The following is a 24873-nucleotide window of genomic DNA, read 5'->3' on the forward strand; positions in this document are numbered from 1 at the left end:
TGAAGCTGGTGGACACAGGTACCCCGTCTTTCGTCAGCAACACTTCCTTCCCAGGATGTGTGCTCTAAATCTGCTTGTGTGGATGTGTGTCCATCTGTCCTATTGCGATCGCTTCTCCTTCCTGTGGGGGAGTGCGTCACTCCAGGGCTGACACCACTTTCAAAGTCCAGCAGAGCCATCAACAGATGCATGATCTATCCGGATCACAGAAAAGCCCTTCTCTGCTTATCATCTGTCCAAACATGTCATAGGTTGGATTTAATCATCGTTCCTGGGCAAAACCCAAATATTGCCACTTAACGTCATTGGTATATTTTTAAACCCAGAGAGATACACCACATCATCTAACTGGAGAAAATCAAGCCTTATCCACGTTAGCTGGAAAGGTTAATCTGCATAACTAAAGGAAGCCAGGTGGTCGGCGGTGCCCATGTGCGTAGCAGTTATTTCACTCAACAATAACAAGTTGTATATAAATTGGTTTCCATGGTTTGTTCATCTCTGCAGGTGGCTGAAGAGACGGGTTTGTCTCTTTGCTTGTTAAGGAGCGAGCAATGTCACATTTACCCCCAACACATCGTAGAGAAGTGCTTCCTAAATATAAGGCTCTTTGTCTAAGAAGGAAGGTTTATTCTGACGGGTTGAGAGATCATAATGGCTTCAACTTTACTATTTTGCCTGCTCTCTTTTCAATTATCATTTGTTTTTTCTGCAAGAAACATTTCTCTCAAGTGCATGCAAGATACTGATGAATTCCTTTTTGATTTGAATTCAGTGAAGCCCAAAGAATACGCTCTGAGAAGTAAGTAGGCTTCCCTGGACCATTGGGGAGGTGGACGCAGGGCAGTCTGAGGTTTGTGCTAGAAGGATGGTAAACAAACTCGTAAGAATGAAAAACACAGGACCAAATAAAGAAGTGAGAGAGGCTTAGCTTACAAATGGCACCAGGAATCAAAGAGGGAGGAGACTTTATTGCAGAAAGCTCGGTTGCCTGTCTCATCAGAGAACTCTCAGGAGAACCAACTTCAAATGAGAAGAGAATTGCTTATAAACTGTGGTACTGATTACTATTATTGAAGTTGATAACATTTTACTGTCCCAAGGCATAGCTTGGTTTATTTCTTTTTCTAGATGTTTAGTCTGCTGTAGATAATGAGTTGCTTTGTTATTTAGGGAAAAAGTTCTTGTTCATTATGTATGCCCTTGATACTAGATTCTAATGAGTGTGTTGAAATATGCGCTGACCTTGGGCCAGAAGTGAATTTATAGCCCGGCCTCTTTGCATGTGATATGTATGGACTTCGAGCAGCTACAATTTGTGTTTTGGTTTTTCTTTTTTCTGTGTATGTTTCCCAAAGTTATTCTTGCAGCTAAAGGGTCAGGAAATTGGATTCATTTTTAGTGGGATAAAACTCTGTCCCAGGAGCAAGATTCCCTGTGGCTGATGAAAACCACTAACAAAGAAAAATGTAAAAACTCCCTCTTTCTAGAGCCAGATAAACCAACATAGCAATTTCCACTTCCATGGAGAATTCACAACTAGTTTATTTTGTATTGAAAACCACTTAGTAGCATAATATATATCATAAGGAAAAGCATTTTGATAGAATGTAGGGTAACTCAAAATCACACATGATTTGAAACAGTTGCTATTCTATAGTGTTCAGATGTCCTGGTATCCAATGAAATGGTGATAAAATATAAACCCAATTAAGTCCAGTAGCCATTCTTCAAGTCTCATTTTGGAATTGATCATGTTTTGCTACAACACTTGGTGATATTGATAGGGAACATTGTGACAAACACCGGCCAAATAAGCCAGCCAAGAGAACCCAGAAGGTGCGATGGCTGGCTCAGATTTCTGGTGACGAGGTGGTGGCACATATTGTCATCATTAGTCACAGTCACAAGTTACGCTCCTCATACACCAACCATGTTCCATCTGTGGGAGCCTGATATGTGAAAACTATTTTTTTTTTTAGTTAAAAAAATTGCCCAAGATAAGTGGTCGAGAGAATTGAATGACAAACATCAGTAGCCTAGGTGACTGTTAATTTATGCTAATAGATGAACACATCTATCTATAGTTGTTTTAACCGATTTTCATTCTAATGTACCAGAAAATACTTGGCATCGTCGCTCTGACATTTTGCCTGATATTTTTTGAGCACAGCGTGTGTTTCTGACCTTGGTTCTCAGCATGGTTTTCCTGACAGGCATGTGGAGGGAAGAGAACTAGTTAGTGAGCACTTGGACGGAGCAGACCCCCTTCTGCTCCCTGTGCAGTTGCCCCTTTTAGTCCCCAAAACCCCCCTTAAGGAGGGGGAGAGAATTATTAGCATTGACTTATAAATGAGGAAACCAAGCCACAGAGATGTCAACAATCTGACTTGAAGCAAGGGGTAGAGACAGGCCTTGAGCCCACATTATGACAGCCCACAGTCGTCAGATTCCGGAGCCCCCGATTCAGAGCCTACTTTCCATCCTTGCCTGAAATAACCAAAAACAAAAGATCCAGCAGCAAAAAGGGATGAGAGGTATATGTATCAGCCCACAGATACACAGAAATAACATCAAGAAGGAAGAAAACAAGTTGCAGAAGATTATATACAGTATATAAGTTTAAACTAATGCAAATGAAGGCTCTGTGTGGCTGGGTGTCCGTAGTATAAATGTTAAGGAAAACATGAGACCAACTTCCAAATTCAGTCCCGAGGCAGGTCTGGAGGGGTGGTAAGGGTGGAGATACATGGGGCGCATATGAGATTTCAAATGAGTAGTCAAGTTTTGTTTTAAGATAAATGATAAGAATATAGATGTCTGGGTTTTTTTATGCCTTTTAAATATTTTTAAAAATTTTCTAAACACAATATCTTTATTTTATTTATTTTTTTTATGTGGTGCTGAGGCTCAAACCCAGTGCCTCCCTCACACGTGCAAAGTACACGCTCTACCACTGAACCACAACCCCACCCACTAAATGTATTAAATATCGCATAATTACATTTAAAACATCATTCCCAGTGGTGCAGAGATGGTAACTGGTGTTGATTCTGGGTAACGAGTGGGTGCTGAGGAGTACGGTGGAAAAAAGGCCCGTGGACTACATGCAGGGATGTTTGGTCTTGCAGAGGGCAACTGGAGTCGTGGCTGCTCTAGAGCAGAAGACTGAAGTCTAGAGACTCAGTCTGAGCAGAGAGGATGGTCTCAGGGGTAGACAGAAGACTCATCCTACATCTCTAAAACGAGGCTGTGTGTCTTCCTTTCCACTACGCCTCCCATTTGCTTTTTAGCAGACACAGGTTTACCATCTTAAATGGGAAAGAAATGCCCCAAATACTCTTGTGTGCTCCATGGGATCTGGTGGTCTTATTTAATATCTGTTTACTGTTGAGCCCTTGAGAGAACGTTCTGGTCTCTTTAGTTCTCAGTTGTCTTCCTCTTTGACTTTGTTGTTTTAAACTCCATAATCCACAGAAATGTCTTATCACATATAGAAACTGCATCTTTGATAAAGTTGGTTCAAATGCCCCAAATCCAACTGGGCACCCTTGTATTTCCAGCTATTCTGGAGGCTGAGGCCAGAGTCTCACAAGCTCAAGAACCCTGGCGTCCTCCCTGCTGACCGACTTCTCAGTTGTCTTTCTCTCTGACCAGTGTAGTGTTAGCTGCCTCCTTTTTCTTGACCTTCACCTCTTTCCACGCCAGGGACTGTGCCCTCTGGGACGCCCTGCCTTGCTGACCGGCCTTCTTCCTCATTCCTTTTCTCTATCTGACCTCTAGAACTTTCCCAAGGTACTTGGTCCCTTTTCCCATTGTTTCTTGTAAATGAATCAAGCTTTAGTGACTGGAGGTGGCGCCCTCAAGTCCTATGAACTGTGCTAAGCTGTGACTGCACCCAAGTCCTGTCAGTTTGCTCCACGAGTTTCCTCACCTGTGAAATGGCTGGGCGGTGTGTCCCTCATTCTGGAAATCTATAGCAGCTTTTAAAAACTTTCAACTTCTAGGTCCAGCAGTATGCGACAGCCCATCTGGCTGGCTTGCCAGAGTCAACTGCTAAATGGTCAAGCTGGTTGTTGAACCGTTGTTTTTAAGGGTTAAATCATGTGAATTCACAATTAAGTTGTTCAGAACAAAAGTAAAAAGTGATCAATGTCCATCACTCTCTGGTTATTGGACTACATTTTATTATTATGTGTGTGTGTGAGTGGAGGGGGGAGCTGGGGATGGAACCCAGGGCCTCACTCATGCTGCGCAAGTGCTGTACCTCTGGGCCACATCCCCAGCCCTCTGTCATCAGTTCTTTTGAAGGTACTCACATTGCTTGTGTCTGAATGGTGGGAATTGCTGCTACACTGCTGCTCATGGCCTTCTGTCTCCACGGTCAGGACATCGTGTTGGGAGGTAGAATCAGTCATGGAGGAAGTATCTTCACCATAGAGGTCAGTAAGTGCTACAAGTTAGAGTTTACTTTCTTGTTTCATTGATTGTCTCCATTTAAGAAATTGATGGAGGCATGGTTAGGAAGGCAGATTGACTTAAAGATGTGTAGAGCATTGAGCCCTCCCATCAACATCACAGAAAGGTGAGGCAATATTCTTTAACACTCAGCCCATCATCTAATTCAGCACATCTCGGACACATGAGTGCATTTTTTTTTTAAATTTATTTTTTAGTTTTTGGCGGACACAACATCTTTATTTTATTTTATTTTTTTAATGTGGTGCTGAGGATCGAACTCAGCGCCCCGCGCATGCCAGGCGAGTGTGCTACTGCTTGAGCCACAACCCCAGCTCATGAGTGCAGTTTTGACACACAGCTTTCTTATTTCACGTTCATATGACTCACTAAGATGAACAGAAATACCAACCAATATTCATGTCAGGATAATCCTTTTTGGCCAACGAAAACCATAGATTGGCTGTGGATGCAAGAGTTTGGAGGGGGAAAAAAAGAGTCAGTCAAGGATTCTATGAAGATCAATTGGCTATATGTGGAATTATACTAAGAAATATTGTGGATTTCACTATTACTTGTCATTTGTGTTTGTTATGTGTTGTGTTCCCCCATATTCGTGTGTTGAGATCCTAACCTCAGGAAGTCAGCTCGTGACTGTATGTGGAGATTGGTGCTCAAAGAGATAATGAGACAACCATGAGACGACTAGAACGTCTCCATCCAACAACAGGTGCCCTTGTAGAAAGGAGGGATTAGGACAGACATGCTTAGAGGAGAGCCGGCTTGAGGACACAGCATGAAAGCAGCCATCTGGCATCCCCGAGAGAGGCCTTGGAAGAGACCAACTCTACCAACAGCCAGGTCTTGGACACAACAGGCTGCAGAACTGTGAGACAGTGAATTCTTATTTGTTAAAGCACCCAGTCTGAGTCATTTTGTTTTGGCAATGCTAGCAAACTAATACATGCCACACGTCCTTTATGTCAGTACAGTTTATAAAACCACCCACTTGGAGAGTGTTGAGGTCAGAATTTTGTCACCAAAAAGATATGGTGATGCCTTAACTCTCTGGTTCCTTGGAGAGAGGGGTCAAGATTTTGCAGGCAGTCAAGATGAGGTGATACTGGGTGAGGGTGGGCCCCCAACGCTTGGCCTCCTTAAAAAAGGACGGTTCAGACACAGACACCCACAGGGAGACGCCCTGCAGCGGTGGAGGCGTAGACGGGAGCGCTGCAGCTGGAAGCACAGGAACGCCAGGGAAGGCTGGCCACCCCGGGAGCCAGGAGAGAGCACAGGACAGACTCTCCCTCGGAGCCTCCAGACGGAGCCAAGCCTGCCAGCGTGTGATCTCAGACTTCTTGTCTCCGCAGCCACAGGAGAATCCATTCCCCTTGTCTAAGCCGCCGGTCTGTTTGGAGATCTGTTAGGTCAACTCTAGAAAATGAATACAGAAATGAATGCAGCTCACTGCGGCTTGTCAAACGCCCTCTCTAGAATTAAAAGCTCACATTTATCAACTGGGATGGAAAAAAAGAAACAAGCCAATCCATCGTGGGTAGGGCCTGGGCCTCCTCTTCCCTGAGATGCCGCTGACCCGTGGGAAGCCGTTTATCAAATCCAGGCTGACCGCTCCTGACACTGTCTGCGGCTGAGGCTTTTGGAGGAGCTGCTCACATGGAATTCTAAGTCTGCTCTGCACTGGGCCCTGGCTTCCGGGGACTTCTGCATTTTCCTGGACTTTCTCCCTCTGGACAGAGTGATGGAGGAAGGGATCCTACTGGTTCCTAAGCAGCCTGCAGGGCTGTTCATTTCCTGTTTTCTCTCATCTCTTAACATCCTCAAAATCTTCCCCAAGTGGCTACTTTTGCTCTCACTTTTTCTTAACCCTTTTCCTCCCTGGTTCCTATACGAAGTCCCTGTGGCCAGGATGCCTCGCTTCCTATGCCCATGGCTGGCTTCCTCGGGCTTCACAGTTGATCTCCTGGAGAGATTATTTTATGCCTCATCTGTGTCCTTCATCATTGGTGCTGAAAGGGATAATGAGACTACCATGTCAGGGGAGGTGGTCGGTAAGTGGACACTTCGTAGGTGGGCACCAGAACTCCACCCCAGCCATTGCTCTTCATCATCAGGAGAGGAGGAATGGGTTATTTGGTTTTCTAGTCTTTGGATGTTGCCTCTTCTCCCACCCAGCTTGCAATCTGGAAGGTATTTTACTCAGTGCCAGTCCCTCTGCCGGTGCTGGAGTTTGGAACAGAAAAGATGCAGAAATCAGAAAATCCATTAGAGCGAGGGTGACATAGTGGGCTCCATGGAACTTCTGGGTTTGCTGGATATCAGATATCCTTGCTGTGGCAGGCTGTAACACGCCCTCTCCCCAAAGCTATCTACATCCTAATTTGGGGAATCTACAAATTTTACTTGATATGAAAACAGGGTGTTTATAAATGTGATTAAGTTAAGGACCACTGGGCACGCTGGCACATGTCTGTAATTGCAGCAGTATGGGAAGCTGAGACAGGAGGATCACGAGTTCAAAGCCAGCCTCAGCAACACTGAGGTGCTAAGCAACTCGGTGAGACCCTGTCTCTAAATAATATACAAAATAGGGCTGGGGATGTGGCTCAGTGGTTGAGTGCCCCTGAGATCAATCTCTGGTACCCCAACCCCCAAATAAAGTTAAGGATCTTAAAATGGGGAGATTGTGCTAGATTATTCAGTTGGGTCATATACATAACCACATGTATTCTAAGAGAGGGAGGCATAAGGAGATGTGACACAGACACACACACAAAGTTGATGTGGCCACAGAGGCAGAGACTGATGTGGCTGCAAGCCAAGGGAGGCTGGCAGTCACCAGAAGTTGAAAGAAGCAATGAATAAATTCTCCCTTTGAGCCTCCAGAAGGAGAGCAGCCCTGTTAACACCTTGATTTTGTCACAGTGATAGAGATTTTAGACTTCTGGCTTTTTAGATCTGTGAGAAAATAAATTTTTGTTGTTTTAAGCCATTAGGCTTGTGGTAATTTGTTATAGTAGCTACAGGAAATGAAAATACATGCTGTTCTTTTCTGCAGGTCTAAGATTAATCATTGACCAGACACAAAGGGAGTGTTTGCAAAGAGCCTGACTTGGGAATTGGACATGAAATTGATAGCATGTGCAGATCTCTTTCTCACCACAAGGAAATTCCCAGCACAGGATGGTCAGCATTTTATGTGTGTTTGCCCTGTATCATCAACTATAGGGCAACAAGTATGCATTCTAGTTTTTTAAAAAAATCTTCATTGTAGTGAAAAAAAATCTGTTAGATGCTTAATAAATATTTGCTGTTAATGCTGAAGGTGATTATTTCTTTTGGGATTTATTTGTGGCTTAGCATTCCAGAAGCTTCTATTGCCTTTAACTTCATTGTGTAAATGTGTCACATTTTATTTATTGATTTTTTTTGTGGTGTAGGGGATGAAACCCAAGGCCATGTGCATGCTAGCCAAGCACTCTAGCACTGAGCCACACACCCAGATCCCATCACATTTTAAAATTTAAGTCAGTCGGCCCAGGTCTTCCTTTCTGCCATTCAAATCCAGCCAAAAACACATTGGCTGCGTGTTTTAATATCCACATATCATTGCCACCTTATGAGAAAGATTCGTCTGCCAATTAGGCCTACAGAATTGAAACAAGTTGTTTTTTTAATCTTTTGAAAATGAAAATCTGGAATAACTACCATGTGATCTGAAGTAGCAGGTGTGATTAATCATTAGTTTTTTCTGTTCCTCCCTCCCCCGATGACACAGTGCATTTTGATTTAGATGGTGGCCTTGCCCTGGTTATCTCTTAGGTTCTTGACAGAAACTAATTAGGGATGAGGCTGGAAAAGGGCGACTTGTCCATTTGAGTTCATCATCAGGAAAGAAGTAATTGAAATTTGAGATTTTGTATAGCACACAAAACACACTGAGCTAAAAAACCACAAGTGCAACCAGTTTGCAAAGCAAAATGCCAAGTGGAAGAAAAAACTAAAATTTACTGTTCTCAGATGAGGAATTGGGTACCCTCTATAAGCACCCTCGAGAGTTTACCCCAGGGGAAGGCATGCTCAGTGTTGGCACTTCTCTTGTTTCTGTCCCCTCAACCCTTACAGTTCCAGACCCTTAAACTCTAGGTGAAGAGTGTGGGGTACCCCATCAGTGATGGAGAAGGTACCTAGAAAATCATTCGTCTATTTCTAATAAATGCATCCAATGATCATTTTGTTTGTTTTGTTTTATGGGACAGTGAAGCTGGATTTTGGATTTTTTTTTTCCAGTACTGGGAATGGAACCCAGGGCATCTCACATGGTAAATATGTGCTGTACTTCTGATTTACATACCCAGACTTGTAAAATTTTATTTTGAGACAGGGTCTGGCTAAATTGCTTAGGTTGGCCTTGAACTTGTGATACTCTGGCCTCAGCCCCCAGAACAGCTGGGAATATAAGTGTGCCCAGTTGGATTTGGGGCATTTGAGCCAACTTTACCAATTCAATTATTAATTCAGTTCAGCAAGTGTTCACTGGGCTCCTTCTCTGAGCTATGCATTAACTAAGACATGGTGTGACCCTGCCTTCTTGGGGGACAGGTACACAGTGACATACCTTACGGTGTGATGCATTGAGCAAGAGTCTGGAGTATTTCCTGGGTGAGACGGAATAAGGATGATTCACCATGTGCCAGTAGAGGAGAAGGCGGGATAACCCAGGCAGAAAGACAAGTGGCAGCCTGGTGCGTCCTTACCATGGAGCCGAGGAAGCGCTTGGTCTTGGGAATTCAGAGTTCATCCTACAGGTCAGAGTAGGCAGGCCTGGCTGCTCTTGGAAATCACCTGGGGAACTGAAAAACATCAATGCCCGAGCCCACATTGCATCCTTTGCAAAGATAGAGCCAGGGCACTAGTATTAAAAAAAAAAAACGTCCCAGGATTGAGAATCACAGCTCTAAATAAGAAGTTGAAAAATTTTCTCTAAAGGATCAAATAGTAAAGATTTTCAGTTCTGTGGGCCAGATATCCTCTGGGGCAACTACTTAAGCCTGCTGTTCTGTCCGTGTGAATACAAAAGCCCTGAAGATAGGAAAACAAATGACTGTGGCTGTGTGCCACAGAGCCTACTGACAAAAGGTGGGGTGTGCTCTACCAAGCCCCGCTCTAGACAATGGGGAGCGATTGAAGTTTAAAAAAATGAACTAATTTGAAATTGCATTTATATTTTATGACATATAAGTAATAAATGAATCTACCCACACTGTAAAGGAATCTAAACAATACAAAGCCCAAGGTGTTTTTTGTTTGTTTGTTTTTTAATTCTGTCATTCAAATACCAGACCCCTTCCTGGATAACAAAGTGTTACAATGGTGTATGTTTTTCTAGAACTTCCAAGAACCTTCTTCTTGCTTTTTTTTTTTTAAAAATATATACATCTAATAGAAAGATGAGTTTGTTTAGTATATTTATAGTTTGTCTTTTTCTTTTTTTTCCCTATACTGGGGATTGAGCCCACAGGTGCTCTATCACTGAGTTACACCCCAGTCCTTTTTATTTTTCATTTTGAGACAGGGTCTTGCTAAGTTTCTTAGGGCCTCACTAAGTTGCAGAGGCTAGCCTTGAACTTGTGATCCTTCTGTCTCAGACTTCTGAGTAGCCAGGATTGCAGATGTTCTTGAACTATCTTTTCCCCCACATAATAATATGTTTATCTATTTTTTTTGTTGTTGTTTTTGCATGGTATTGTGAAACACGAAAGTCCTACTGCTCATTGAATTATTTCCTGAGTGGGAGAACTATTTGAAACTGCCAACACTAAGCTAGTTTTGTCCTATAAGATGGTGCTTTCACTTGGTTCAATCTACTGTTCTGAATCCTATTTTTATGGCCATTACAAGCATTATCACCACAAGCATCTTGCAATGCGTGCTCACATATTTCCCTGGGCAGATTCTAAGACATTGAACTTCTGGTCACTGGGCACATCAGTTAGGAAGGAATCTTGGGTTAAACTCCAGGTACCAACTCTGGTAAACTTCAACATAAAGAGCAGCTATTGGCAGGCTGTGGGGCAGCTCATGAGATGGAGAGGAAGGACAAAAGCCTGGCCTTTGGACCCGTCAGGACCAAACAGTCTCAATGGCAGTGTCCACTCCACAGCCTCTCAGCGGGGCACTGGTGGGTGGATGGTGGCCATATTTGGTTTGTTCCTTGTTTTACTCCGTCCAAATCTTGGGAAACAGTAAACCTCGTGTCACCATGAGGGGGAGGGAGAAATAATTGGGTTATAGCCTTACCCTAATCAGTGAATTAATCCCCATGGGATTAACCGAGTGGTAACAGGAGACAGGTTATGGCTGGAGGAAGTGGTTCATTGGAGGCGTGACTATGGGGTATATATTTTGTATCTGGAGATGGAGTCTATCTCTGTTTCCTGATCATCATGTGAGCCGCTTCCCTCCGCCATACTCTCCGCCATGATGTTCAGTCTCACCTGGAGCCCTGGAGAATGGAGTCTGCTGTCTATGGATTGAGACCTCTGAAACCGTGAGCCCCTAAATAAACTTTTCCTCCTATACAGCTGTTCTGGTCGGGTTTCTCAGTTACAGCAGCAAAAAAAGTGACTAAAACACCCTGTCTCAAAATAAAAAATAAAAAGGGCTGAGGATGTGGCTCGGTGGTTAAGTGCCCCTGGGCTCAATCCCTGGTACACAAAACACACACACACACACACACACAAAGATAAAATAAAAAATAAAAGAGGGGAAGGACATGGTTCATCATTTTTATTCAGTTTTAGCCTAAAAAATGACTGCTGGCTACAAATGGCCAAGGGGATTTTTTTTTTTTTTTGGCCCAATAATGGCCAGGAGGTTTTCAAAATAGCATAGCACTTTTTTGAAAAAAGCATACATGTAAACAAAATGCAGTTATCTCAACTTGATATCAAAATTAAAATCCATTAAGTCCCACATTTTCAGGTGTGTGGATGTTTCAACAAATTTGACACAGGCATGTTAAAATAGGTTGGAAATCATGCTGTAGAACTTATGCATTAATATAATCATATTCTTCTTATATTATTATTATGTTACAGTTTACATGATTATATTATGTATTGATACTATATTTAATATCAATATTTAAGATTTTATGGGTGTACAACACAAGGGACCATGGGACAAAATGGGTTAAACCTCAGGAGCTCAGTCGTGGTTGTGAGGAGAAAGACAGCCGTGTGAGAGTAGCTCGGTAATTTGAGGAGCTATATTTGGGGTTTTCTCTCTGCTCACTCTAAGGAATATCATTATTTTTAGTTATGTACAAGAAGTTATCTTCCAAACTGACAAGTAAAAATAGGGTCTTTTTGTCTATTTTAGAGGGTTCAGGTTAAACTGGGTTAAACACCCACCTCCAGTCTTGACCAGTTAGTTTGAACACATAGCTCTGATTTTTGCTATCTCTTAAAAAAAAAGGTAGATTTACAATATAAAAGAAAACAATAAAAATTGAAGGAAAAAGAAAAACCACTAAGAGGCACGTTTACATGATGTACACATTGCCTATCACCTCTGGGCCTCAGTTTTCCTACCTGCCCCACTGCTTACTAGTAATGTGACCTTGGGTGAGGGACTTGACTTCCCTCAGTGTCCACATCTGAAAAATGGGGATTACAATGGTTACTTCTCTTGTTATCTCCCAGGGTCAAGGGAGAGAGTGTACAGAAGGTGCTCAAAGCTGTGCCTGACACATTCCAGCTTCATGTTGGTTGTTGCGCCCACAGTGTGATAGATTCGGCTGTTACTTAGGGTCTGAGTATGTGTGTATACATGTTTGTGTGTGAGTGTCTGCACAGGTGCAAGGAATTGACCACCATGTGTTTGCATAGGTGGGGCCATTTATGTGTCCATCACCTGAAGAATAGCTAAATCAAATTTAGTGATGGATTACTATACATCAATTAGAAACCCTGCACTAGATATGCATAAAATACTAAAAATGAAGCACTGAGCAACATGTGTATAAACAGAAGGATATTGGAACACACAACTGTTCATGTAAGTGGCAAACGCACATATACAAAACAAGAACACCTATAAATGAGAGGATACGCTTCAAACATAAGGCATCAAACAAAAACTTCCAACATAGGGGAAATTGGGGACGGGAAAGGAGTAGATGAAGAAATATGAAAGGACATAAATTTTTTAAATGAAAGAAAAAAAATCACCCAAGCAAAAGAGGACCTCTGCAAGACGAGGGCTGAGAATGGCATTGACTGTGCAGCTTGATCCCTCGTCCCTTCTGCTCTAAGGTTCAAAAAAAAAAAATTAGCTCTCTCCAAAAATAAGATCCCACAAAATCAGACACATAGATTTATTTATTTGTTTTAAGACATGAGTATTCTCTCATGAGTATGTGAGTGGAGAAAGAAAAGCTACCAGATTGTAGTTACATTTTTTTCATTCCTCAGAAAGCATTTATTAAAGAGTTTGATTTCTTTTCTTTTCTTTCTTTCTTTTTTTAAAATCTTTTCGGCAACTGCTGACAGGTCCTGTAATGGCAAGAGTACGCACTTCACCATTCTGTCCTGGTGATGAGCGAGGCTGTGTGAATCTGTCTCTCCTCCTTTTTTGGTCAAACAAGTGTGTGATAGGTTTGGAAGGTGAAGCCAAGTTCCTATAAATTCATTTGAAAGTGACATAAGGATGCTAATTTTGCAAACCTTTTCTGCTTTGAAATTCAGTGTATGACTCTGTGGGGAAGCTTGGGAGCAACGTTCTTAATGGAAACGTGGACAGGCTGGGATCATACAGTGAGTGCCTCTCCGCCCGGGGCCCAGCAGGGAGCTTCCAAGGGCAGTACTGCAAGCTTTATGTACAGCAGGTGAGTGTTGGGGACTGCTTGCTCTTGAAGGTCAAGTGAGTATAAAGATACAGAACACAATACAACTCTACGGATTGCTTTTCTTAATTAAAAACATCAAAAATTATTGCCATGTTTTGCAAAAAAATCAAAACTATTTAAATAGTTGCTCAGCTTCTTCTGAGTGTGGGGAATTATTTGAGGCACTTATCCCCAAACCACATGGATCTTGACATATTCCTCCTACCACATGGTGTGGGGCAAGACCTCTGGAGGGCCTTCATAGGGAATTCAAGTTCAAGTCCTGGCCAGCACCTTCGATAGCAAGATCCTGTACATGTTCTTTGGGTTTGTTGGATGTTCTTTATAAGCTCAGTCTTCTATTCTTGGGGTTCTTAGGGCTTTCACCATTCTCCCCATGTCCCTTCTCGACATCCTTACTCTCAAAGATATGACACTGCTTGGTATGGTGTGTATCAAATCAAGGAGCTTGGAACACAGTTCTAAGCACTAGCTCCTGAATCCCCATCAATTTTTGGAATACCAGAGGAGGATAGACTTTCCTTTACCTATAACCCTTTTTTCCAGAAACATAGCTCTAAACACCAATTTGAGGTTATCCTAGCAGATGGGTCTTGACTTTATGAATACATTGCTAAATCAGTTGACCAATGATGTGGGGCTCACTGTCTTCAAAGTATGTTAATCCTTTTACAGCTCAGGGGAAAAACCCTAGGAATAGCACAGCCTTTTATTAACTAGAGGATAGGTTTTTATACTTGTCACACAAGACTAAAAGAAACATTACTAGTTGGCTAAAACCCGTTATCTGAAATAACAATAAGAAATGCAAGCTCTCTGACATTAAAGCTTATGAAATGCTTGCAGTGGTTAACCATGGAGACAGGGATATTATCAGTCAGCCTCATTTGTCTTGCTGAGGATTGGGATAATGATTGCTTGAGACTTTAATCAGTGTGTACAAACGTCATTTTCAAAGCAGATTAATGGTTTTGATATCACAGCAAAAAGGTCAGGCCTAATCAGGAATGTTATACATTTAGAAGAAGCATTCCAGAATTTACTTATAATTTGATCTTCTCTTTATTGGGACAGACATTCTAATTATCAGATTGATTGATTAATGAAATCTTTACTAGATTCTTGTGTCCTGTTACCCTGAAATGGCAACTTATCAATTGTGTTGAAAATGATAGGGGAATCAGCACTTAATGACTTCTAATCTGGAGGAGAGATTCATTGGGTCAGATTATCCAAAACCCGTCGGTGGCTGCTTCTTAAATAATCGGCTCCATTAAATCTGGAGATACATTTTAATTTAAATATATGTGCATCTGATGATGTAGACATTCACTGGAATCGCTCTGTGATGGAAAATCCATGTCTTAAGTGAGAAAACTTTCTCCTTCCAACACCCTTCTATCCTTCTTCCAATCTGCTGAATTTATGGGTGGTGTGTGGTGGCAGCATTACTTGGAAATGATCATGCATACATGCTGCGAACACTAAAATTAAAGAGCTTTGTGTCGTTTGTTTCTCAGGATGGAGCCGATTATAGTGTGGGCATATGTGTCCCTGATTCCTGTGCTGAAGAGGATGTGACGACGATGTCTCGGCTGGGTAGGTACAAGAGGAACTATTATTTCAGTATCAAGTTTGAACATCCCCAACTCCTTAGAGGCAAGACGGGTGGTTCCCAGGGAGTGAGCCAACCTTCCAGCCCAATCAATCCTCTCAACTGAGAGAAAAGAGTTGAGGGCTGGGAGCAGAAGTGAATGTCATGGAGTAGGCAGGAGGCAAAGAGAAAGAAGAGGAGGAGACAAGAGCTGAACATTCACGTAATAACAATGTGGAGTTAAACCGTCTTCCTTCACACCGCTGCCTCTCAGGCCTGAGATAGGAGGTGGGTGGCCTTGGGTTTCACGGTGTGTGCACTCTGCTCGGGCGCATGTGTTTGGCACCTGCTTCATCAGAAGGTGCTCCTGAACCAGGACTGGGGAGGCCGGAGCATTGCGGTGTTAAGAGCCCAGCATTTGGTCCTGGTTGTCACCTCCCAGCTTCGTGATCCTGGGCAAATCACTCAATCTCCACAGGCTCAGTCTCTTCCTCTATGCAGCAAGTGGGCGGGCTCTCAGGTTCACCTGGCTCTAGCTTTCTGTGGCTTTATGACCACTCCTGACCTTGGCTATGGAGAAAGAATAAATTTTAGCTTCTGTATGGAAATTGGCTTGACTTCCTTTAAGTCTTTCAGATTTTTCCGAGCAAGAGCTTGAAAGCCTAAATTCTTTTTCCACTCATGTCTTTTGTATTGATTGTGGTCATCTAAGAGAGAACTAATGGGACAATTATTAAGAGTTCTCCTTTAAAACGTTGATATGGCAGCTAAGTTTTTGAAAACCTAACTTGTCCTCTGACTAATAATGATCACTGCAGCTTTGGGTTCACTGTCTATCTAGCCTAATAATTCATTTTTTTTTAAATAAACAAGAGCTGGTAAGTGTAGTTTAGTGGTAAAGTTCTTGCCTAGAACATGTGAGGCCCTGGATTTGGTCCCCAGAGTCATCAGAAAAACAAACTCCAAAAGCCTCAATTTGTTAAGAATCAAATTCAATTCTTATTGGATAAGCCATAAGTATCCTAGAAACAAAGATGCATTAGAAAGTCTTGTAAAATTGGCATTTCATGTGAGCGAGTGACTCCCTAAGTCTAATGAGTAAATCATGTTTCTTATTAAAGAGATTTAATTTTTTCTGGCTCATGTTAAGCTTACCTGCCAGAGTCGCCTTTGGAATAAAATGAAACATTTGGAAAACTGCTATCAATAAAAAAGATATTTTGAGAAATTCACACTCTGAGAAAGATGAGAAGGTCCTCTTTGATGAACTGGAAGGCCCTGGTTTGGGTGAGCAGAGCCGACACGGGGATTAGTGGGTATTAGTGGAAGTTAGTCTTTGGGGTTAAGGCCTTTCTCCCGCTTTGGCACAGAGGCCAGGGTAGGAATGAGAGCATCTCTGCCCCGGGGAAGGTCCCTATCCGGAAGGGATTTGTCAGGTATGCCTTGAAGGTTTTTGATGGAGCTGCCAAGGTTCCCTCTATAGATGTGGGGACAATCAGCTTAGCAAGGCCCAGCTGAGGGGCCACTGTAGGAGAAAGGCCAAGTGAAGATGACCACAGTGTTACTGGGATCGAGACGCAGGGCAGGCGGAAAGGACAGCTGTGGCCACAGGCTGGGATAAAGCGGTTGTAAAATTTTACCCAACAGACTGTGAGCTCTTGAGAATGAGCTATCTTGAGGATGATCCTATTTCCAAATAAGGTTACATTCCCAGAGACCAGGGATTAGGGCTTGAACCTTTTGGGTTTATTTTATTTTTATTTTTTGGTACTAGGGATTGAGCCCAGAGGTGTTTTACCACTGAGCCACATCCCCAACCCTTTTTATTTTTTAAGACAGAATCTCACTAAGTGGCTGAGGGCCTTTCTAATTTGCTCAGGCTGATCTCCAACTTTTGATCCTCCTGTATTAGCCTCCAGAGTTGCTGGAACTACCGGTGTGTGCCACCACACCCAAGTCTGGACTCACCTTTTTGAAGAGACTTAATTTAACCTAGAACACTACCTAACATGGACTTGTTGGACTGGTTCCATTATCTGAGTTCCCTTAAGTGCAACAGGGCATTGGTCATGTGGTGTAGGACTCCTAGTCCTCTTAGCCCAGGGCGCTGCACTCAGAACGCTTGCAAACATTGGACAAAGCCTACTGAAGTGCAATGTGAAGCCAGCCACTTTACCTGTCGTGCGGACAGCACAAGAGCTAAAACAGAAGAGCCTTGTTCTAAGGGTCTGTTTAGCACCGAGTCAACAAATTCCAGAGGCAACACCAGAGGGCTACAGATTTCTACTCTCAGGGGTTTGCTAGGAGTCTGTCTGGTCGGAAATTTTATATCATTTTATGATGATCACACTGTTCTGCAGAGACCAAAAGCACTGAGTTCTTAGTGGCTTGGAATCAGTGCTTAAGACTTCTATTTTCTGCACCTTATTAAGCCAATTTCATCTTGCTTTGCCTATTATGATTAGAATTAGTAGACCAACCAGCACTTTGCAGAATGGATACCCCGTTGCTGACTGAGAAACTGGATATGTAGCAACTCCTTAAATTATCCCCAGAAGTGCCTTTCTGGTGAGGAATTCAAAAGGAATCTAAAATACTTCACAGAATGTCATCTTCTGTTCTTAGTTTAATCCAGAAAGTATTTCTTGAGCAATTTCATAGCTGGCCTTATGAGATGTCGCACGCGTGTGCTGGGGGTACCAAATCAACTCAGTGTTACTCATTTTGGGAAACCTGCAAGTTAGCCAGGAACATATGTGGACCTGAGCTATTAGGAGACATTATTAAGAAATGAATGTTGATCCTACACTGAGTGCTCGGGGTGAGCATCAACCTGAGGGGCAGTGGGGAGTGCAGTGGACAGGGGAAAGGAAACTTCATGGAGAGGGCTTGGTCTGTGGGTGCAAAGGAAGAGGCAAGGTGGGTGGGGTGGGAGGTCAGTGGGAAACAGATCAATGAAGTTTCTAGTAAAGGCTTCATAGTCTCCTGTGTTGGTCTGGAACCCGGGATGGCACAGACACTTAAGGCCGATGGAATGTGCACCGGCAGCTCATTGATTTTATCGACTGTAGCAGAATTTAGAGCTGGGTGTGAATTCACAACACTGGAAGGGAGGTACTATTGTTATCCCCATTTTACCAAGAGTGGGGATCTAAGTCAAGGAGAGATTATATAATTTGCCCAAGGTCACATAGTACAGATAGACCCAGGATCCCAAACCTAGGACGTTCTTTTTGCACTCTGTGCTACATCCCCAGCCCCTTTTAAAGTTTCGTTTTGAGGCAGTGTCTGAGAAAGTTGCTGAGGCTGGCCTTGAAGCTGCAATCCTCCTGTCTTAGCCTCCCGAGTTGCTGGAACTCCAGATATACACACCCAGCAGAACCTGTTCTTAATCACTATGCTCAATTTATGAATTTATCAGAGGCTGATTCTCCTTGTCTGTAAAATAAGGAATGTAGTAATCCCCATGTAGGGTTGTTGTAAGATTAGAAATAATGAACAAAACATGCCTGACATCTAGTAGGCACTTAACAAACAGCAGCATGTGTTGTTATTCATGATTGGCCCTGTGGCTATATGAAACCCACCACATCCTCACCCTTTGCTGAGCCTTGGAAAGTGCTGCCTGAGAGCTTGCAGGAATGCAGATTCTTGGGTCTCTCCTGGACCTCTGCATCAGAAGCTTGTAGGAAGGGGAGGCAGAGAGTGACCCTTAGTAGGCTTTCCAGGTGATTTGAAGCCTCAATAACATTTGAGACACTGGTGCTTGTCTTCTAGTAAGATCTTTATGATTTCTTCCAGAGACTCATTAACTGTGTCCTAAGCCAATGCTTCTCGGCTTCCATTTGGGATGGTTCCCTCCCCCAGACTTCCAGCTTCCTTTTGTATTTTTTCATCTAATATTGCATTTGTTTCTCTCTCTTGTGGCGACCTGTTCACAGAGAGAGATCTGAACCAGAAATGGCTCATTATTAGGCTTCTCATTCCCAGGGTGGTGTGCTAGGAAAGGATGCAGGAGAGCGGACAGGCTGTGCATTCAGGACACGTGGTCCATTTCCAGCTGGGCTGAGGGCCAAGCTCTGTGGCTTCCAGCATATTTGTGCCCTGGTTCCCCTACCCTCTCCCTACAGCACACACAGTGATTCCAAGACGCCCGAGGATCCCCAGCTCCATGGGTGCCGAAGTCCCTTAGATAAAACCGTGTGGTGCTTGCGTAGAAACTTCACATGTCTTCCTGAATGCTTTGAATCATCTCTAGGTTACTTATGATGCCCAGCATCTCAGGTGAATGCTGCGTAAATAATACTGTATTGTTTAGGAAATAATGAGAAGGAAGAGAGTCTGTCTGCGCTCATTACAGATAGGATTTTTCAAAAAGAATATTTTTGGTTTGAGGTTGGATCCATCCAGGGAAATGAAAGATCTGTATACAAAGGCCATCTTCCCTTTCTAATGTCAGACTTTCATTTTAAAATAATAGGAAAGTACTTGTGAAAGTGCAAAGGATCGTAGTAAACTCAGGAATTAACACAGCCTCTTCTTCTCTCTTGGTAGATATTTTGAGGTTCAGAAACACTTCGTTCTTGGCTCCTTCCCTCTCCCTCTTTACAGCAAATTCTTCCTCCTTGTCGGCTGGGAGTGTGGCCAGATGTGCTGCTGGACTGTTCCCCCTGGACACATTTGCTGCCCTGTGTCTGTGAGTAGAGGCGTCTGAGGCACCTGGCCCGGTGGTCTTGTTGGGACCTCTTTATCAACTTCCCCTCCCCCACTGCTTTTAGTTACCTAATTTCCTTCACGGAGCCATGTCTGGCCAATGTGCCTTGCCTGGATGTTTGTCCCCCAAACCCCTGTGTTGGAACTTAACCCCAATGTAGTGGTTTGGGGAGGTGGGGCCTGAAAGGAAAGTGAGACAGCAAGAGACAGGCAAGCGAGAAATGAAGGATGGAGACCAGGTAGAGAGCCACGCGGAAGTTTATTCTTCAAAGCTGACACACAAAGGCCATCTGTCCATAGAGAGGAGAGAGGCCCCAGGAAGTTTGGGTGTTCCGCTTTTGTGGGGTAGGGGCCTGGAGTTGTAGCTGTGGCGCTGTGGGATAGGCTCGCGGGTGTTACATCAGGGCTAGGCCGGTGGGAAGAGCATGGGATTGGGGCACCATGGGGTTTTCCAGAGTCAAGGGGTGGTGTGCTTCTGGGACTGGCTTGGGGTTATGGTACCATGGGGTAGTTCACTAATGGGGTAGGGGGAGTTCGGGTAAGAAGTACAGGAAAGTGAAACTTACCTCATAAGATGGCGGTCAACATTTAAGATGGCTGCTCAGATGTTAAATCAGTACCCTATAGGGCCTCTGGGAGGTGATGAGATTGTGGGATGGAGCCCTCATGAGTGGGATTAGTGCCCTTATAAAAGGGACCCCAGAGAGCTCCCTAGCCCCTTCTGCCATGTGAGCTCAGCTAGTAGGTTCCAGGAACTAGAGAGCTGGCCCTACAGATCCCGAATCCACTGGCTCCTTGGTCTTGCTCTTCCCAGCCTCCAGAACTGGGAGAAATCAAGTTCTATGGTTCATAAGCCACCGGATCTGTGGCACTTTGTCACAGTATCCTGAGTGGGATAAGGAATAGAGAGGTCTCCATTAATCTTCACAAGAAGAAGCAAAATGTACCAGGGAAAGGCTGACCACACCCATACATGGCTGGGTTTCATAACCACTGAGAAACAAGTCCTGTCGCAGAATGGTCCAGAACTTAGCTGTCATGTGACTGCAGTGAAGAGAATTTCTTTGCTTGGAGGTGTTGCCTCTCCTGTGAGTATCTTGCCCTTTCCTTCTTGTTTGCATTTTTAATTGTTCCCGAGGACAAAGCAGATAGATGTGGAATTGTCAGGTCCTAACAACGGACTCATTTGACCATGTTTTCCTCAACAGTTCATTCCTACTGTCCCAGTGGGAATGACCACGTCTTCTTTGTTCCCATCTCACCAGCATCGAAAACCACCTTTATAAAAACTGGCATCAATCTGATAAATGAATAAATTGGTTTAAATTACATTTTTAAAAAAAAACTGGTAAGGAAGATTTTTTTCCCCTGAGTTTATCCACCGCTGTATTTTTCTCTTATATTATTTTCCTCACCCTCTCCTGTGTGCATTAGTTGGGTTCTTATTGATTTTTAAAGTTTCTTACATTTATAAAGTATATTAATCCTTAGTCATATCGCTGCAAATATCTTCCTCCGTGTTTGGTTTGCTTATGATAATTTTTCCAATGATAATAAGGAGTTAAGTGAAACTCATTAATCTTCTCCTTTGTCATTTTTTTCATTATTTGTTATCTTTAGAATGTCATTCCCCACTATTAAAATTGTTATGAATACTCAGTGGGTGTGTTTGTCGGCTCCTTCCTTGGCCCCTCCCTTTGGGGTCAGGGAGGTAAGGCCCAGCCCTGTGTCTTCTCCTCGCAGCTTTCTCACCTTGCTGGGCCTGGCACTCCCTCTGGCTGGAACCATCCTCGTGGCGGCCAGGGGACAGGGCCCTAACCCTGGGACTTCACCAACACCTGGGACACCTTCCACCCAGTATGGGAGTGTGCCTTTGAGAGAGGCAGAGAGCAGGTGGCCAAGAAGCAGGTTCCAGTGGACGGCTTGCCCCACCCAGCTCTCTCCCCCAGGAGCCACGAGTGGAGGAAAAGGTAGGCATTTTGCGTTTTCATGAACCTAAGACCACCCAAGAGAGGTGACTTGGTTGGAAAATGACCCCTCCAGCGCTGGGTTCTAGTGAATGCCCAGCAGCTTCTAAATGTCACTGAGGAGGCCGGCTCCCTGCTGCTCACAAGTCCGCCTTTGTTTCCCACCCGGGTGCCCAGGCAAAGCAAGGTCACCAAAAAGGCCGCTTTATTTCTTGGGTACAATTATCCAGTGTGTTTTTGTGCTCATCAAAGACTGGGTCAGGACCGAGCTCAGGGTTGTGCTGTGGTCAGTCTCAGGACAACTCAACAGGGCTCAGAGGTGCTTCTGCCATCACTAAGGTAAATAAATGCTTTATACACAACCTGAAGCCCGGGTAGGGGTGAGTGTGCAACACAAGCTGATGAGTGGATCTGAGCCAGAGAGAGATGTCGCACGAGGCTGGACTTGAGAGGGATGCTCTGTGTTTTGTTTTAGTGGGAAGCCACGGGCACTGACTTCATGTGCACCTGTCCATCTGCAGGGGAGAGCACCTATGCACACACTGTGCACAAGAACTGCCTCACCAGGCAAAGACCTCTAGGACACGTGGAGTAATTTGGGCAGATTCTCTTTAGGGCTATACAAGTGTTCTTCCTTAACTTGAATGAGGGCAAAAGAAATTAAAAAAAAAAAATCAGTGAATGGGCCAGAAGAAAATGATATGGGATAAAGTGCTTCAGGGAACATGTCCATGGTGGAAAGCATAGCAATGATTTTTTCCTGACCCCCATTTGCATTTTAAACAAAAACAACAGCAAGGAGAAAAACAACAAAACATATTTGTGTTAAGCTGGAGATAGTCCAAGGAGGAGCTGAGAGGACCTCAAGGTCACTGGTACCCACTTGTTCTCCAAGTCAGAAGCAGTTGGCAGCTCCCCAGGATGCAGCTGTGATGGAGGGCAGATTTTTTAGCTCCTGGGCAAGGGTCCTGCTGCCCTGCAACGTCTACACGTGGGTCTGGTTTTGCCTGCTGGGCCCTGGAAGATCAATCTGGAAGATCGACTCTCCTGATGATCCTGTCAGATCTTGAGAACAATTATGGTGACTGCCCAGATCTTGGAATCTCTCAATGACTTCTTGCACGATGAAGTTCCAGACTTTGCTCTGCTCTTCGTTGGGTGGCATGGTCAGCATAGCAGAGAGTACAGGCTCAGAGATCCCCAACTAAGCCTGCCTTAATTGCTAACTCTGACCTTGGTCAGATTGTTTGACCTCTATGAGCCTCAGATTCTACATGTGTAAACAAGGGCACAAGATGGGACTTGTTGAAGGAATTAAATGAGATTATGTGAATTTACCTCCTCTGAATTCATCCTCCTTTCCCTTATTCTTTTCAGTCAAACCAGGAGAGGGACAGGTTAGGATTTTGATTTACTCAAACTTTCTGCTTGGACTGCGTTGACCTTGCTGAGTAGGCAGCAGGGACAGCTGCATTTCAGAGTGAAGGGAACTGAAGAATCCTGCATGGCTCTCATCAGCACTTCTCCAGCCCCCAGAGACCCCACTTCAGACCAGTTGGCAAGGTTTAGGGCAGACACACCTGGCGTGGCGTCAGGCATCCACCGATGAAACTTGAGGTTCCTCACCCGAATTGAAACTCTGTGATCAGAGAAACTCAGTGGTTCTCAAACCTCAGTGTGCATCCGAATCACCTGGAGGACTTGTGACAACTCTGATCACTGGTCTGGGGACTCCCATTTTGAGAACCAGTGACCACATGCATTATTTCATCCAGTCCTCCCCATGTCCCTGTGGTTTACAAAACTTTCCATTTACAAATGAGCCAAAGGGGAATCAGAGACGCTGTCTTCCCTACAGACCAGTTATTTTCAGATGATTTTTATGACCCTGATGGTTAAGTTCATCCCCAAATAGAATTAGAGAAAATAATAATAACAACAACAACAACATCATCAACAACAACAATGTATTGAGTACCTGCTCACCCAGGTAGCACTGAGCTCAGCTAGACCTTTGGCATTGTTCTAGAATCTTACCCAAACTGTCCATTCTAAAAGTGAGGAAACTAGGATCAAGGAGGTTAGAGCACTTGTGGGAACCTGGCAGGCCCTGGTCCTGTGTCTGTATCACAGCACGGGTCTTCTCAGGAAACCGAGGAGGAGTCAGGTGACACCAGGTGTAGAAAGCTGCTGGCTGTGTGCAGTTAATTGCCAAGTCTCAGTGCAGGACGATTTTCCTAAATGAAAGGGCGAGTGCTGGGCCTCTGGGCAGAGGTACTTCGCAGTGAGTGGCTTCGTGGAAAACTCAGATTTACCCCTAGAACCTCAAATGCTAGGTAATTAAGTTCTTTCATTTAAGAAATTGATTTAGATTTCCAGAGTTTGGTTATAAGCCAGGTCTCATTCGTGAATAAGTTCTAATTCTGCAAAGAAACATTGATGTTCAATTTAAGGCACTAAGTTCTGTACAGGAAAAACTGGGAGTCTTTTGAAGTTATTTTGAGCTTCATAGATTCTTATTTCACAATTCCAGCCACTTAATCTGCTCTTAAGGTAGTTCAAATTAAATCTTAAAAAATACAGGAAATAAATTAACTAGGAGTGAGTGTTCATTCCTAAAGCAATAAGGCTTAAAATAGTGATAACAGTAGCTGTGATCTCATGTTGTCTATGGATTGGTCTCTCTTCAGGGTATTAGCTCCTTTGTTCTTCATGATGATCCTGGGATTATAAGATCTATTCTGAGTCCCATTTTGCAGGTGTGGAGACAGACACAGAGAAGTTAATTCTCTTTCCGGAGATCCCAGAGCTAATAAATGACAGCCAGATTCAGAGCCAGGAGCACCTATAAGGCCTGTACCTTTGTTACTGTGCCACCTTTCTTATCTCCATGCCTGTCCTAGATCAGAGTTAAGGTGTTACTGTGGTGGTTCATCCTTGGGTGAGCACCAGCTATGCCGCTTCAAGTGGAATACAGGTTCTGTGGATCAGGTGATTACTTACTGATGTCTACCTTCTTCCCCCAACCTTCATAAAGGCCTGGGGACAGGAACTGGCATCCTGGGGCCTCATCTGGACAGTGCATTCTGTGCAGGGCTTTGTGGGTCACCAACCTCAGGTCAAACTTGTTAGGGAGGATCAAGGTTTGGGGGTGGGGAGGTGTGCAAGAGTCTGCAGATGGGTCTAGTGGGGACCGTGGAGCAGTCCAGGGT

At 43.9% G+C, this 24873-nt stretch overlaps 1 protein-coding gene across 1 annotated transcript in view; it reads left to right on the top strand.

Annotated features, from left to right (window-relative positions):
• The first annotated feature begins 588 nt into the window (after positions 1-588).
• LOC124075850 (O-acyltransferase like protein-like) overlaps positions 589-24873 on the top strand; it is a 52184-nt gene continuing 27899 nt past the window's right edge. Inside the window, exons 1-5 of the mRNA XM_058571369.1 lie at positions 589-802; positions 13227-13366; positions 14908-14986; positions 19536-19677; positions 21438-21664. Coding sequence (XP_058427352.1) covers positions 655-802; positions 13227-13366; positions 14908-14986; positions 19536-19677; positions 21438-21664 — 736 coding nt within the window. The 5' untranslated portion in view covers positions 589-654. The remainder of the gene's footprint in view (positions 803-13226; positions 13367-14907; positions 14987-19535; positions 19678-21437; positions 21665-24873) is intronic.

Source organism: Marmota monax, unplaced genomic scaffold (assembly GCF_021218885.2).
Source record: "Marmota monax isolate L192 unplaced genomic scaffold, Marmota_monax_Labrador192_F-V1.1 WCK01_AAM20220418_F8-fsc00088, whole genome shotgun sequence".
In the NCBI taxonomy this organism is placed as follows: Eukaryota; Metazoa; Chordata; class Mammalia; order Rodentia; family Sciuridae; genus Marmota; species Marmota monax.